The following is a 15,321-nucleotide window of genomic DNA, read 5'->3' as shown; positions in this document are numbered from 1 at the left end:
GTTTTACCGAAGACCCAGAAAATCCTGACGGCGTGTCATCTGATACGACCGTGGAAAGTATTGGCTCTCAAAAGCCTCTCTGAATCTTGCCCAGGTGATATTCGGCTCGCCTATAATGGAACGCTGAGTATCCCACCAGATATCGGCCTTGTCCCATAAATGAAAAGCAGCCAGCTCTGCTTTCTCCCACTCGGAGCAAGCCATGTAGAAGAAGGTCCGCTCCATAGTCTCTATCCAGGACTGGGCCACACTCGGATCGGTCTCTCCGTGGAATAGGGTGAATCAACTTTTCATCGACTCTGCCAAAGTTGGGATTTGAGCTTGTGTCGCAACTATATCAGTAAAGTGAGTAGGGACAACTGCAGGAACTGGCGGAACCACTGGAGCTGGTACTACAGGTGGTACCACTGGATAAGTCGGGGGAGGTATCCCCGGTGTTGCTGCATAAGCTGGGGCAGGTGCCGCTGGTGGCACTGCAGGGTCAATATAGGTGGGTGCGGCTGGAAGTACGATAGGTGTAACTGGTGCTACTGGTGTGTGTGTCGGGTACACAGCGGCATGCACTACTGGAGGAGGTGCCGGATATGCCACAGGCAAGACTGGAGGAGGTGTCGGATATGCCATAGGCATGACTGGAGGAGGTGTCAGATATGCCGCATGTGGCATCGCTAGTGGCACTGTAAATACTGTATGAGTGGGTACGACGGGTACGGTCGAGGTAGGTACCTCTGAAACCATCGGAGTTTGAGAACCTGACGCGCCCGCAGTACCATGCGGAGTCTGTCCACCGGCAGGCTCGACCCCAGCAGACATCTCTAGCGACTCCGTCGCCAGGGATTCCAATGTCCTCTTGCGTGGCCATCCCGCACCACATCTCGGCACGGGAGCACGTGCATTTCGCCTCATATCTGTTAAATTATTACCCGAATATTACTACAAGTATCAAAATTATAAAAGTTTACATTTTACCTATTTGTCGTTTGGAGATGTTCTGTCGCTGTGCAGTCCCCATTTATGACCTCGAAACTCCTAAACAAGAAAAAAAAATCGACGGAAATCTGTACAACTCCAAAACTTACCCAAATTAACTCGCTAAACTCGAAAATCCAAATCTCGGAAAGCAAGTATCGTAAACTTTGCTCTGATACCAAAAATATTGGTATCAGATTAACTTAAAAAAATCCAAAACGAAAAGCAAGTATCGTATACCTTGTTCTGATACCAAAAATATTATCACGCCCAGGTAGTCTCTGTCAGAAGAAATTTCGGCAGTATCTCCCCTGTATGGGTGACAATATGAAATTTACTACAAGACCCTCTGGGCCACACAAATCTCGGCCAACACGGCCGGAACAATAATAATAAACATAACTAAACAATCCACGCAGTTAATAATAAATTAGCCTCCGGCTGACTACACAATCACGTAGTTTATTTGAAAACCACCTACTCCACTACTATAACGGAAAATGCAAAACATAATAGAGAAACCATCGCAGCGAAAAATAAGTAGTAAACCCAAAGCTCGATAAAAATTCGTCGAGTACAAATCATACAAATCACATATATATAAAATGTAACAAGGAACCAAAAGACTAAAGAGTAGAAAACCGACGCGATGCGAAGTGGGGACTAGCGACTGGAATCTCCTGACGACCTCAACCTAAAATAGATAATATCAACGGGGTGAGTGCAACACTCAGCGGATACCAAGTTGACATGCATAGTAAATTATAACTAATAGTAATAATCATGGAGTACAGTCTCCTAGACAAAAGCTGGAAATGCAAAATAGAAAAGTCTGAATAGAATTGTACTCACCAGGGCCTCCTATCAGAATAGTAAGGTCGTCAGACCGGAAATATCATGTCTCCTGTATGTATGTCAATCATATGCATCCACCAAATATGCAGCAAACAAAGTGCAGTAAACATAAGCAATAAATGCAATCATGCATATGATGCAAATGATATGGTCACCCCTGACGCCAATCAGCCATCTCACACACGATGGTGAGACCGAGTGGGTAGGGCTATGACAATTGTGTACTCTGCCGTCACTGCTCCTGATGAGTGACCGAGTGGACAGGATGCTGTCGGAGTACATCTATCCTCCTACCCCAAATCATAAGTGGGGGAGCGCAATGCTCTCATCTCCTTGAGACAGTCCAAAGGAGGGATCCCTAACGTGCTACCACGTTGCATCACGTTACCCATGAGTGGACCAGCGGAGCACTGACAAAGCAAACTGCCACACACACTGCCTGATATACCACTAACTCATGAGTGGTTGTGTGTGCATATCCATGTAACTAGCGATGAGCTCAATAATAATGGGGCTACCAATCGCTCAATATGCAATCATGCAAGATGGTACATGACATTAAGCATGAAGATCCTGCCCATATCTATGTCCATAAAATATGTACCCAAAGAAAATACATGGATCAAATAAGGAAATCTGGGTACACGTGTCAGATATGGTAAATGTTTAGTCCAGTATATCATAAGACATGGTATGTCACTACCACTATGAGCATAGATAATCAGGGCTATAATAAATTATAAATGCAAAACAGATGAAAACATGCAACGGGTATCATATAGTGACTTACCGAAACAAAGACGAACATAATTATTACTAGAGGCTATAATCTACTAAGCATATCAACACGACATTATCAAAAGAGATAAGTCAAGGTACCCGCCTCCAATATAACGCGTGCCAAAAGTAATCCAACAAAAGGTAACTAGTCGCAAATCAGAGTCCTATAATAAATCGTACAGTTTAACTAAGTTTTATTATAACAAAATAGCTAAACAAAATCCTAATCTAATCAGGAAGTATATAACTCGATTAGCTAATCTCATCTTACAAATTTATAAGTTGATCAGTAGTTTAAGATGAATTTTAACATCTCAATAAATGTAAATTTATGATCCGGCTCAAACCTTCTTCCACTTAGAACGCTCCATGGTTTGATCAGTACCACCATCAATCTGCCTACTGTATGGCTTGGCTCACCTAGAAGATCATTGCTTAAAGAAGCATCAATTTGTGTCTTTGTGCTACTAGTCTGCAAATTCACCGGAACAATTTGAAAAATGAGCCAAATGCTATGAGCAGTACCCAGCATAAGTTTTGATATCTTATTTCTATAATTTCTTCCTGGAAAATGGTGAAGAAGATTCAAGTGCAAATGCATTTTAATGAGGTTAAAGAAAAGGATTTTATTGTGCGTCTAGCACAAACAATAGAGAAAATAAGGAAAATATATGCAAAAAGGGCACAACATAAGATGAGAAGATTGAGCTATAAAAATCGAAAACAATTGTCATATATCAATGCAAAGGAAATTGAGGGCATCTAGAATGCCCACTCAATTAAATATAGTCTATCAGTTACAAGTAATAAGAATTTAGGGAAAAATTACGATGCAGTAGTTGTTAATCCAAAATTTCACATTATCCATATCTAAAGTACAGTCAAGTATAACATAATGTATATAGGTCATTTTGGATAACCCTGTGACTTAACTTAAGGATGGATCGTAAATACGATATAATCATCGTTTTTACTAATAAAAAAATAAAATAAAATTCAGCAACTCTCAAAATACCCACGCGGTTCGAATAGTAGGATTACATGATATTTTTCGATGGGATGAAAACTTTGAGAAGTTGGGTAAACCATTCTGAAGGCGTTTGAGTTCAATAAAAACAAATTTGAATATAATTAATCTCAATTCATAAACAATTTAAAAATAATATTATGTTACAAAAAAATGTTTAAAAATGTAAGACAGTTTGGCTGAGTGGTCTAAGGCGCCAGATTTAGGCTCTGGTCCGAAAGGGCGTGGGTTCAAATCCTACAGCTGTCATTTAAATTTTTATTCATTTTAAACCTTTTCTTGGACTCGGCCCAAGAAAAGCTTATCTATATAAAGAAGAGCAGGGATCCTCTGATTTGATAGTCCGCTATCGGAGGGATTTAGTGGGACCATTAAATCTCTCCTATCATTGAATCAGGGGCAGACTGATATGTATGCTCATCTACGAGCCAATCTTGCAGAAGAACTATAAATAGGGCGAATCGATTAGGTTTTATTTTCTTGGACTCGGCCCAATAAATAAAGAATGGCCTAACCTTTTTTTAATCATTTAACCCATCTACGACTACGAGCCAATCTTGCAGAAGCACTACAAATAGGGCCAATCGATTAGGTTTTATTCATCCTCCCAGCCGAAGCTCGATCCGTTTCTCGCCCTCGCCGTCTTCGTTGCACTTGCTCTCTTGTCTCACTACCACCATGGTGAGTTATTCATCAGTTTGCACAACAGAATATGGTGTTGCGACCTCAAATGATTTCCCTTTTAGTCGAAATCTGTTAACTGCGGATTCACGAGGTTGCAGATTTGCGCCTGCATGAACTTACTTGATATGTTCTTCTCCTATGTAACTTCAGATTTAGTGTGTAGTCAATTTTTTTTCCCTTCTCTTTTTGCTTATTGCCTGTTGGTTTTGTAGTCGGGAAGAAAGAAGAGTAGGGAGCCCAAGGAGGAGAATGTGACGCTTGGACCTACTGTACGGGAGGGGGAGCAAGTGTTCGGTGTTACCCACATCTTTGCTTCTTTTAATGATACTTTCATTGTGAGTCAAATCTAAGTGGCAGTGACCTGAGGAAGAAGAGCAAAGCTTATGTTGGCCTGGCTGTGCTGCTGAGCACTAGGCTGTCGGCGTCTTGTCGTATGGCGGTGATGGCCAAGATAGTGGTAGTGTCGGCGAGGGTGGCACTGAAGTGGCTACTTGCAACCACCTGTGTCCGTCAGTTGTGACTGCGGTGGTCGGAGTAGGGAAAAGACGTTGATAACAGTCGGTTTGTTTCAATACCGACGAAGGGGCCGGCGCACGGGAACAACGACGGCGGCAACGCAGCAATTGGAGCCGCTCTCACGTACGAGGGAGGGAACTAGAAAAGGTGCGCTGACCATGGTCGTCGTGACACTGGTCGCGACCACAGCCTAGTCCGACGAAGGTCAATGCGGCGGGATCCTCACCGACGTCGGCAACGTCTGGATCGGTGGTCAGCGGCTGAGGAAGCTTCGCGGCGTGTATCGCGATGGGAAATTAGGGAAGAGGAGGACGTGGATCGCGATGGGTAATCCGGGAAGAGGAGGAATCGACGGGGAGAGGCTAAGGCACGAAGGTGAGGAAAAGAAAGTAAAATATAAATTAATCGAGTCCGGATCCTCTGGACTGCTTTTTGCGATCCAGAGGATGGACCCTAAGCATGCGTTGCCCCTTTGTCGTTCCCGTGCGTCGGCCCCTTTGTTGGTATTGAAACAAACCGACCGTTATCAACGTCTTTTCCCTACTCCGACCACCGCAGTCACAACTGATAGACACAGGTGGTTGCAAGTAGCCACTTCAGTGCCACCCTCGCCGACACTACCACTGTCTCGGCCATCGCCGCCATATGACAAGACGCCGACAGCCTAGTGCTCAGCAGCACAGCCAAGCCAACATCAGCTTTGCTCTTCTTCCTCAGGTAGAGCCACTTAGATTTGACTCACAATGAAAGTATCATTAAAAGAAGCAAAGATGTGGGCAACACCGAACACTTGCTCCCCCTCCCGTATAGTAGGTCCAAGCGTCACATTCTCCTCCTTGGGCTCCCTACTCTTCTTTCTTCCTGACTACAAAACCAATAGGCAATAAGCAAAAAGAGAAGGGAAAAAAAATTGACTACACACTAAATCTGAAGTTACATAAGAGAAGAACATATCAAGTAAGTTCATGCATGCGCAAATCTGCAACCTTGTGAATCCGCGGTTAACAGATTTCAACTAAAAGGGAAATTTTAAATAAATAGGGTTATTTGAGAAATAGCCTTATAAAATTTTTTGGAAATTTCTGAGAATTTTTCGGAGATCGTACGACGGGATTTTGAGGGGACGAATTAACGGATTCGGTTAATGCCGGTTTAGGATATCCGGTTAAGCGAGAAAATGTTTTATTATATAAATTCGTTTTCTTTTTATTTATTTTTCCCAAACGGTGATCCCCAAAACCGATCCCGATCCCCTTCCTCGACTCTTCTTCTTCTCTGTTTCCCTCTGCCCGATCCCGATCCCGATCCCGATCCCTCCCTCTCGTTCTCTCTTGCGGACTCGACGGCGAGGTCGGAGGAGCACGTCACCGGAGCTCGACGGGAACCAACGGGCTTCAGGTCATCTTCGGCCGAGGGGTTGTTGTTCGGTGGATTCGGCGGCCGGACGTCGACGGCACGGTACCTAGGGCACGACAGAGGCTTGATTCGCGTCGTCTCCCAACCGATCGACCTCCCCTTAGCTCTCATCGTGCTGCTCACAGTGCGATCCATCTCGGATTGGATCGGGCGACGCCACCGAGGAGCGATCTTGGAGGTAAGGTGTCGCTGGATCTGTGTATTGGCTAGATTAGGGTTCTTCTCTACATTTTCCCTCACCCCCTCTAATCTGTGCTCTAGAGCCATCATCGGAGAGAAATCTTGGCCGCCGGCTACAAATTCTTGGCCGTGATCACCAAGTGCTCATTGGGAGCGAAACCGAATATCTGATTTCCATCTCTGTGGTTTGTTGATCAGGCTGCGTCGATCACTGGCAGCTGCCACAGATTCACTGCTTGATCGGAACAGTGGAGTGGGTCTCAGCACAGTTCTGCTGTGATGCTGGAATTGTGATTGTGAGGTGAATTCCAGCAGTATTCCTTGATCCAGCAATCAACAGGGGCTGTGAATCGAGGTATGTGTAGGTTTTTGATCTTGTTGTAGAACGGTTAATTTAGGTTTATGTGTTGAATTGGTGATGATATGGATTACTAGATGGTTAGTATATCATTTGTTGATACATGTTGTATTTAGTTGCTAAATTGTGTGTAGAGGTAATTGTTTAGATTAATCTCATGGAATGATTAGGGTTAAGGTTATTAATCCTAGTCAACCGTTAGATTTCTAATCTAATTGGTGATTAGGGATTAGGTAACTAACTCTAATTGACCGTTAGATTTAATTAGGTAGATTGAGGTTGTGTTGATTAGGGTTTTGCCCTAATTTAGTTTTAAGGATTTTATTTAGCTATTCATTTGGATTTAGCTAAATAAAATATATATATATATATATATATTGTTTGACAGGACTTTGATTCGAGACAGGTGTCTCGACGTTGGATTTGGCGTGATACTACCTGCTATTTGAGGTGGGTACCCTTTGACTTATCTCTTGATAGTGTCTTATGATATGTGCAGTTTATATATACTTACTAGTGTTGGTAGTTAGTACTTCCTTGGTTTAGTTTAGTTGATACCTGATACATGCTTCTACTGTTAGCTGCTATATATTAGTCTGGCATGCTTTTCTTTCTGGCTATGTTTATCTGTGTTCATAGAGACAGAGGTATTTATTGTGATTCCCTCTATACTGGATTAGTTGATAGATATGTTGGATTCATGTTGTTTATTATCCTTGTTATATATGTGTTTACCTTTCTAGCACCGATACATGGAGGAGGATATGTTCAGGTATGACATTAGCCTCTCCCCGCTGATTCCTCCTCTTCCCTGATTACCCATCGCGATCCACGTCCTCCTCTTCCCTAATTTCCCATCGCGATCCACGCCGCGAAGCTTCCTAAGCTACTGACCACCTTTCACGACGTTGCCGATGCCGGTGAGGATCCCGTCGCATTGACCTTCGTCAAACCAGGCTATGGTTGCGACCAGTGTCACGACGACCATGGTCAGCGCACCTTTTCTACTTCCCTCCCTCGTACGTGAGAGCGGCTCCAGTTGCTGCGTTGCCGTCGTCGTTCCCGTGCGCCGGCCCCTTCGTCGGTATTGAAACAAACCGGCCGTTATCAACGTCTTTTCCCTACTCCGACCACCGCAGTCACAACTGACGGACACAGGTGGTTGCAAGTAGCCACTTCAGTGCCACCCTCGCCGACACTACCACTGTCTCGGCCATCGCCGCCATACGACAAGACGCAGACAGCCTAGTGCTCAGCAGCACAGCCAGGCCAACATCAGCTTTGCGCTTCTTCCTCAGGTCACTGCCACTTAGATTTGCTCCAGCCACAACAGCAACTCCACCGTGCCAAAGCAAGAGTCGTCGGACATCCTGTTGCCCGGCTGGGACTTCACTGTACCAGTGAGAGTGAAGGTAATGGTTGTGAAAGATGGTTGGATCATTAGGTTAAATTGATTAGTGCTCCTAAGCAGATTAGGATTTGGTTTCATTAGCCGATCTATGTTAGATCTAAGTATTGATAAGTATTCTATGTTTCAGGACTCTGATACGAGACGGACATTCCGAAGGGAGATAGTTCAAGACTATCTACTATAAAGGCGAGTACTTTTGACTTGTTTCATTAGATCTTTGATTTTAGTGCATGAGTTATGACTTGATTGGTAGTTTTATTTTGCTTGACCTTAGAGCCGATCCATTTTATATCTATGCACTCTAATTATTCTACATGCTTGACTTTGTTATATATGTATGATATCATCATACCATAATGTAGGATGTTGGATATCCTACTAGACCCCTGATTGATGTTTTGAGTTGTGCTTATGGTTGGGGCGATCATACCGTAGTATAGGATATCGAGTATCCTACTAAACCTTGATTTGTTATGTGGGCTCATGCCTATATATTAGTAAGATTATACCGTAATGTAGGATGTCGAGTATCCTACTAAATCTTTGGTTGTTAATTAGGCTCATGCCTATACGCTAGTGAGGTTAGATCCTCTTGTATATCATTTCATTGAGGTATCCTGTCGACCATTGTCTCTCATTCGTGATTGAGAGAGTCGTCAACGACCATTGGTATATCCTGTTGACCATTGTCTCCCATTCCTGGTTGAGAGAGTCAGCGACCGTTTATATATCCTATCGACCATTGTCTCCCATTCGTGGTTGATAGAGTCGTCCACGACCGTTAGTATATCCTGTCAACTAATGTTTCTCATTCATGGTTGAGAGAGTCGTTAGCGATCATGATGCATATAGCTAGATAGTTACCTTACCTGTCTGCCCACACGACCATCCGTAGTAGAGTGTTTCTCCTATAGATAGTGGTTACTTATATATCTGGACTGCCCACGGGATATATCCGTGGTAGAGTGTTTCTCTTGTAGTCCGTAGCTAGATAGCTACTACCTGTCTGCCCACGAGACTATTCATGATAGAACATTTCTCCTGCAAATAGGGACCTTGACATTTTAGACTGCCCACGAGACCATTCGTGGTAGAACGTTTCTCTCGCAGTTCCTAGCTAGATGTCTTGGTCATTTGTATTTCTTATGGTAGAGCGTTTACTCCCATGTATGATGACTTATTTTTGTTATATGCTGGTTATGCATTAGTTCGTGCAAGTTTGGATGTACAGTATGTACTCCCAGTTATTGGTCTTGCTAAGCATATTAGTAGATGGTTATGTGGTTGTGAACAAAAAGGCTCAACACCTTGTGCTAACTTTGTGAAATCACTCTGCGGTAACTTTGTGAACAAAAAAGGCTCAACACCTTGTGGCAAAAGGTGATGTGCTCACTCTGCCATCCGCCTCCCAGGGAGGTAAATCATGATGACCCAAGCGGCATCTCGGGAATTTAATTCCTATTCTCTTATGATAATTTACCATTTAAGTACAAACTCGACCATGCAAATGAAAAAAGGCGCAATGCCTTGAAAAAGTCCTGAGGGAAGGGTTGTGCCTTGAAATAGTCTCTGAGTGAGAGAGAGCCGCAACGATGAGGAGGGAAGAGATAAAAAGTGACGAAGTCGCAACAGGCTGTTAGCGAGAGTAAACCAAATGGGTTGACGCCACTAGTGGCCTAATAAGCCCTAAATGGGTCATCTCTCGTCCTAACTAAACACTGACTCATGACGGAAGCGATCTGAACCCGACCCAACAATGTAGTCAAAACCTAGCCCACTACGTATAGAATCTCTCTCTAACCTCCGTTCGACTCCCCCCTCTTCTCTCCCCGAACAGGAGATCACCAACGGCGATCGCCTCCTCTTCACGATCTTCTCCTAGCGCCTATTCATCCGGATTCTAAGGTTCTCTTCTTCTCACCCTTCCTTGTTGCTGAATCTTTTTCCTTTGTGCTGCTTATTCTGATCCCTTGTCTCCCCTACAAACCTAGATGGAAGCCAATTTCTCTTTTGATTTGCTGACCTGGGAAAGTTGAATTACTTGTGATGCTTCCTATTCCTCTCTGGATGTGACATATCAATCTACTAGAAATGACCAAACTATTTCTGTTTGTGTGTAGTGGCTAATCATTAGGAAAGATGAAAAGGTTTAGACAGATGTGAGAGTTAAGATGAGATAGAGGAGAGGATGAATTGGTAGGAAAGAAGATTAGGCTACAAGTGTCAGATTTGATGGTTATGTTGATTTAAATAGAAACCGAAACCGCTACATCTTTAACTCTATGAAGCATTAGAGAAAAGAATAAATAGATTCGATGATTTATTTTAGACAATTATAGTATTTGTGCTATGATTAAATTAAAGGCAACGATTTAGGAATTATCACTATGATTAGAAGTTGTATTTGCCAAATTTGTGTTAGTTCCAATCATACCTTCAACTATGTTCCTAGGTTACCTTCAACTATGTTCCTAGGTTTCACCTACCAAACCTTTGAGACGAATTTGCTGGCTAAATCTTATGGTGTTAATGTCTTGGTCAAGTTTCTTGATATACAAATCACTCATTTCTGGATCAATCGATGCATAAAATCTTTTTTGTAGTCAGTTGCTTCATGTATTCACAAAAAGTCTAGATTATTTTTTTTCTATAATCGAAGAACAGATCCTTCTATCTCCAACCTCGGCGCCATGAGGCCTTCTTCCTTTAATCCGTGTATATGAGCTGCACAAATCACTCAACCAATATTGATTCCTCTACTCCTAGTCGATTGACCCCCTCTTGATCTAGTTATAGTGCGACAACCTTAAAAAATGGAACCTTCATTAGTGAAAATGCATCAAATGTTGTTTATCAATGCCTGTGTAGATGATCCTACACCATAGAACGTAACACAATCCTCCTCCTCCCTTGCCTTATTCATCCTCTCTTCCCTTATCCTATAAGGGAGGCCTTGGTGAGCCTCCTGTAGGTTACAGGAGACTCGGTTGCTTAATCAACCCCTTGTTCTAGCAATGATGAGTGGAATTGTGACAAATGCTAACACCAACCAAATCTCACCAAGGCAGGTTTCTTCTTCTCCCTTGAATTCATGGATCCGTGCGTGTTTGTAACTGTAGGATTACTCTTAAACCCCTCCAGTCATGCTTTGTGCAGCTTTGATATAGACATGTTGGTAATAATAGACTTTGACTTGTGTTTGAGTTTTCTTATTTTGGATTGTGGCGTGTTGGCCGAATAATAAGGGTGATGTTTCCTTAACTTGGATTATCTGTTGAACTAGTAATTTCATGTGTTGATTTAAGTTGTGCATTGAATGACAAATTGGTGATTGCTGAACGTATGGGTTGTGAAAGTTTTTGAAGGAGTTTAAGTTGGTCTATGAGAGATTGTAGGGTTTGATTTCCTGCAAGTTTAAGGAGGTTTAGAAGGAAATTTGTAGTACTTTCAGAAGCGACTAGCGAGGGATTGGTAGATTAGATCTCTTGTCTGTCTAACATTAATTGTGATCCTGAATTAACCATTGATTGGAAATTCCTTTCTAAGACATTTTGTATCAAATTGGGAACCAATTTGTAGAAGAGGTGAATGGATTGTGCCAGGTTCTTACTACTTGTATCTCCTTGTGGGATCTTTAAAGTGTGCTAAAATCCTCAAGATAAATGTTTTTTCCCTAAATTCTTATTACTTGTTTATGATATGACTTTATTCAATTGAGTGGGCATTCTAGATGCCCTCAATTTCCTTTGCATTGATATATGACAATTGTTTTCCATTTTTCTTGCTCGATCTTCTCATGTTATGTTGTGCCCTCTTTGCACATGTTTTCCTTATTTTCTCTATTGTTTGTGCTAGACTCACAATAAAATCCTTTTCTTTGAACTCATTATAATGCATTTACACTTGAATCTTCTTCACCTTTTTCCAGGAAGAAATTATAGAAATAAGATATCAAAACTTATGCTGGGTACTGCTCATAGCATTTGGCTCATTTTTCAAATTGTTCCGGTGAATTTGCAGACTACACAGTAGGCAGATTGAATGTGGTACTGATCAAACCATGGAGCCTTCTAAGTGGAAGAAGGTGGCATATGGAGGGATGCAGCTGGGATATAATGACAACTACACTGATGAATCATTCCTTGAAGAAATGGTTATGAATGCTAATGTGGTAAAGAGGGACATGCCGAAAGTGATGCTTGATTCCGTTTCCATAACTCAATATGTTTGCATTGTGTCTCTTGTGGTCTCCGTATGGGCTCATACATTGAGTTTGCACATTGATGAAATCTCTCTCCTTAAACTGGATATAGCTCTTCTTGCACTAGGATTTTCAGTCCTCTTGCTCACTGCAAGACAACTTTCCATCCAACTTCTCTCACATTATCTTCTTAATATTTCATTCTTCATCAGTGGATTATATGTTTTAGCACCAATATATTACACTCTTACTAGATCTATCAGTTCAGATTCAATAGTGGCATTGACTGTATCACTTCTCGTAATTCATCTTTTCCTTCATGATTATTCTGGTTCCACGATAAGACCTCCTGGTGCTCTAAAGAATCCAAATTTGGCTAGTAATATCTCCTTGAATGCATCAATAGTGGCATCGGTTCTTGTGGCTTCTCGTCTTCCATCCAGACTTCATGTCTTTACCATAATGCTTTTTTCTTTGCAAGTCTTTCTTTTTGCACCACTTATCACATTTTGCATTAAGAAATACTCCAATAAGGTACATCTGTTTTTTTCCTTTGCATTAATGAGCATGGCCTTGAGTGTGGTGTACCAGTTGCATAGCATGCTGTTTACACTATTGTTGGGCCTTCTATTCTTCATCTCTGTAGTTTGCCCTTACTGGCTTATAAGGATACAAGAATACAAATTTGAGATAAATGGTCCATGGGACGAGGCTAAGCTCTGCTTTGACATCACCGAGTAACCATTGACTTTTAGTGTTGCTCAAGGCTTATATCTGGCAGTTGTCTGTCTTATCTTTGAACTGAATAATTTTTCTCATGTTTCGATGGACAAGAATAATTGAATGCTACTACTGCAAACTTGGTGAGCTCTGTTCCATAAAGGAAAGCAAGTCCAAACAAGATATTGAATACTGATGTATGCATTTAATGCCTAATCATTAAAATGTCTTCCTGCTTGTCAAATTTTTCAGAGTTTTTAATGCTTGTCAAATGTTTGACAGAGTTTTAATACTTGTATTAAGTAGATCTATATTTGCTCTCAACACATGCAGTTTTTTTATCTTATTATATTATCTTTAATTTTGTGTAACTTTACCTCATTTTTGTCCTAGTAAGCTTAGTCTTGTGCATCTTCCAGTTGATTACACCTAGTTGGCACAGATGGAGAATTGGTGATGGTTTCGGTTTATAGAGTCATGGATCATGAAAAGTTGAGGTTGCGAGAGCTTAAAGAGCATATAACTTCTGGTGTTTGGTTTAGGGAGAAGTGATGATGGTCACAGTAGCTTGAAACTTGTGACTAAAGGCCAAAGATGTGGCAAAGAGAGAACTTGAAATACCATAGGAAGAGGTATGTGTATGGCTATTGACCACTGTGGTAATCAAGGCAAAGATGAGCATATAAACAATTTTTTTAAAAAAATTTGCTCGAGTGAAAAATCTGAACAAAAAGGAGGAAAACTCTGCTCTAGTAAATGGTGCATAGACAACATCATTGATAAAACTTGTACCTTTGAATATGAACCTTTTTATTCTTTGATAATGGTTCATCTGTCGATGCTGTAACTGTGTAAGAATCACTTGTTAATTTTGTATTAGCATTGTTTTTTAAAGATTATGTCAATCTTTCAGTGATTATATTTGTTTTCAGTAATTTCAAACATGTTTATCAATCTTTCAGCAAGCATAAGCCTCGTCATTTTGAAAAGAGCTTTCCAGTTTTTGCATAGTCCAACGCCATTTTGCATGGTATTAAATGGAAATGTTATCAATCGTTCAAAGTATGGACAAACATTTTCAATCATACAGACATTTCTTCTTGTTGGTTGTTTACATCTCTAAAACTTGATATTGCAAAGCACAAATTTCAACAAACCCTGATATATTACAGAAAGAATGGTACAGTGAAGTATGTGTATTAAATTTCATTCTTTGTATGAACAACTTAACTATCCAAAACTAATATTTCTTTAGATTTAGGCACAGCTTAATGTCAATTGATATCAACCAGTGTGCCCGCTAATTCTGTTTGCCATGAGCTTCGAGCCAATGTGCATACTAATTAATCTACTACAGCTACAACACAGCCCAGTACCGCACCCACTGCGACCTGAGAGCAATGGATGTCTGTGTAGAATAAGATGAACTAGGTGTTTGCATATCCGATCAAACCTGAAAAGGAGTATGGCCGAGAAGTTTGCGCAGTGGTCTGTAGTCATAGAGTGGATGTCCTTCTGGAAGTGCATATAGAAGCTGATTTAACACCTGAAATGGGCAAGAAAGAATAATTCTATTAATCACATGAGATGAACCTAGCCAACCAAGACGCATGCTTACAAGATCAAGTCCTGCAACTATTCATCAAGGTATCATGTAATACCTTGGCCCTTAGTATGTTGTAATAAAATCTGCATATTTACTTGGCCTTCGAAAAGAATTTTACATCTCGAGAATTTGATAAGAATGACACTTTTTTGTATTAGCACAATATCTCACTGTAAAAAAGTAACTGCAGAGAATCACAACATGGGTAGTTCCTTCTTTTTCTATGAATTTCCAATCTTTTAAAAAGCTAAATTTGCACGTGACAGAAACTTTCTTACTCTCCCAAGAAACATTCATAGTAGCAGAAGGTGGAATCCGTCACCCAACGGCCTCAGACGATCTCCCAAGAAACATTCATGGTGTTTAAACAAGTTGTTCAGAGAGCATTCAGCTCGCACAAATAATATACAAGCTTCCATTTGAGTGAGGGTGTGGTAAGTTAGCACCATCAAAGAACACACAGGATTCACTCTGGTTTTCTCTAGGATCGTTTAGCTCACATTAGATTTAGTTCCATAGTCGATACGCCTAATCCTCGGTTATGTTTTCTTCTATTTTTTAAGCTTTCCAGGCTCAGAATGAATTAAAACTGGGCTCT

General features: G+C 41.3%; 2 protein-coding genes and 1 non-coding gene across 9 annotated transcripts; 2 read left to right on the top strand and 1 right to left on the bottom strand.

Annotated features, from left to right (window-relative positions):
- Positions 1-290: 290 nt before the first annotated feature.
- Positions 291-906, bottom strand: LOC121972509 (lysine-rich arabinogalactan protein 19-like). The gene is made up of 2 exons (XM_042524169.1): positions 406-906; positions 291-299 (listed from the first exon to the last, which is right to left on the bottom strand). Exons 1-2 carry the CDS (start codon positions 904-906, stop codon positions 291-293), a joined length of 510 nt encoding a protein of 169 aa, XP_042380103.1.
- Positions 907-3,800: 2,894 nt separating this feature from the next.
- TRNAL-UAG lies at positions 3,801-3,880 on the top strand. Its single transcript has one exon. It is a non-coding gene; the product is annotated as a tRNA-Leu (tRNA).
- Positions 3,881-6,055: 2,175 nt separating this feature from the next.
- LOC121970225 (phosphatidylinositol N-acetylglucosaminyltransferase subunit C-like) lies at positions 6,056-14,036 on the top strand. 7 transcript variants are annotated; one of them, XM_042520788.1, is made up of 6 exons: positions 6,056-6,425; positions 6,626-6,782; positions 7,192-7,235; positions 7,529-8,197; positions 8,324-8,382; positions 12,217-14,036. In XM_042520788.1, exon 6 carries the CDS (start codon positions 12,257-12,259, stop codon positions 13,136-13,138), a length of 882 nt encoding a protein of 293 aa, XP_042376722.1. In that variant the 5' UTR covers positions 6,056-6,425; positions 6,626-6,782; positions 7,192-7,235; positions 7,529-8,197; positions 8,324-8,382; positions 12,217-12,256; the 3' UTR covers positions 13,139-14,036. The 7 variants fall into 7 exon arrangements, with proteins under 7 accessions (XP_042376722.1, XP_042376716.1, XP_042376717.1 ...); XM_042520782.1 differs by having other exon boundaries at positions 6,509-6,782; XM_042520783.1 differs by having other exon boundaries at positions 6,509-6,782; positions 7,174-7,235.
- The last annotated feature ends 1,285 nt before the right edge of the window (positions 14,037-15,321 follow it).

The sequence above is a fragment of the Zingiber officinale genome, chromosome 4A (genome assembly GCF_018446385.1).
Source record: "Zingiber officinale cultivar Zhangliang chromosome 4A, Zo_v1.1, whole genome shotgun sequence".
Lineage (NCBI taxonomy): Eukaryota > Viridiplantae > Streptophyta > Magnoliopsida > Zingiberales > Zingiberaceae > Zingiber > Zingiber officinale.
The sequence above is the reverse complement of the archived record's forward strand: the minus strand, read 5'-3'. Positions and strand labels throughout refer to the sequence as shown.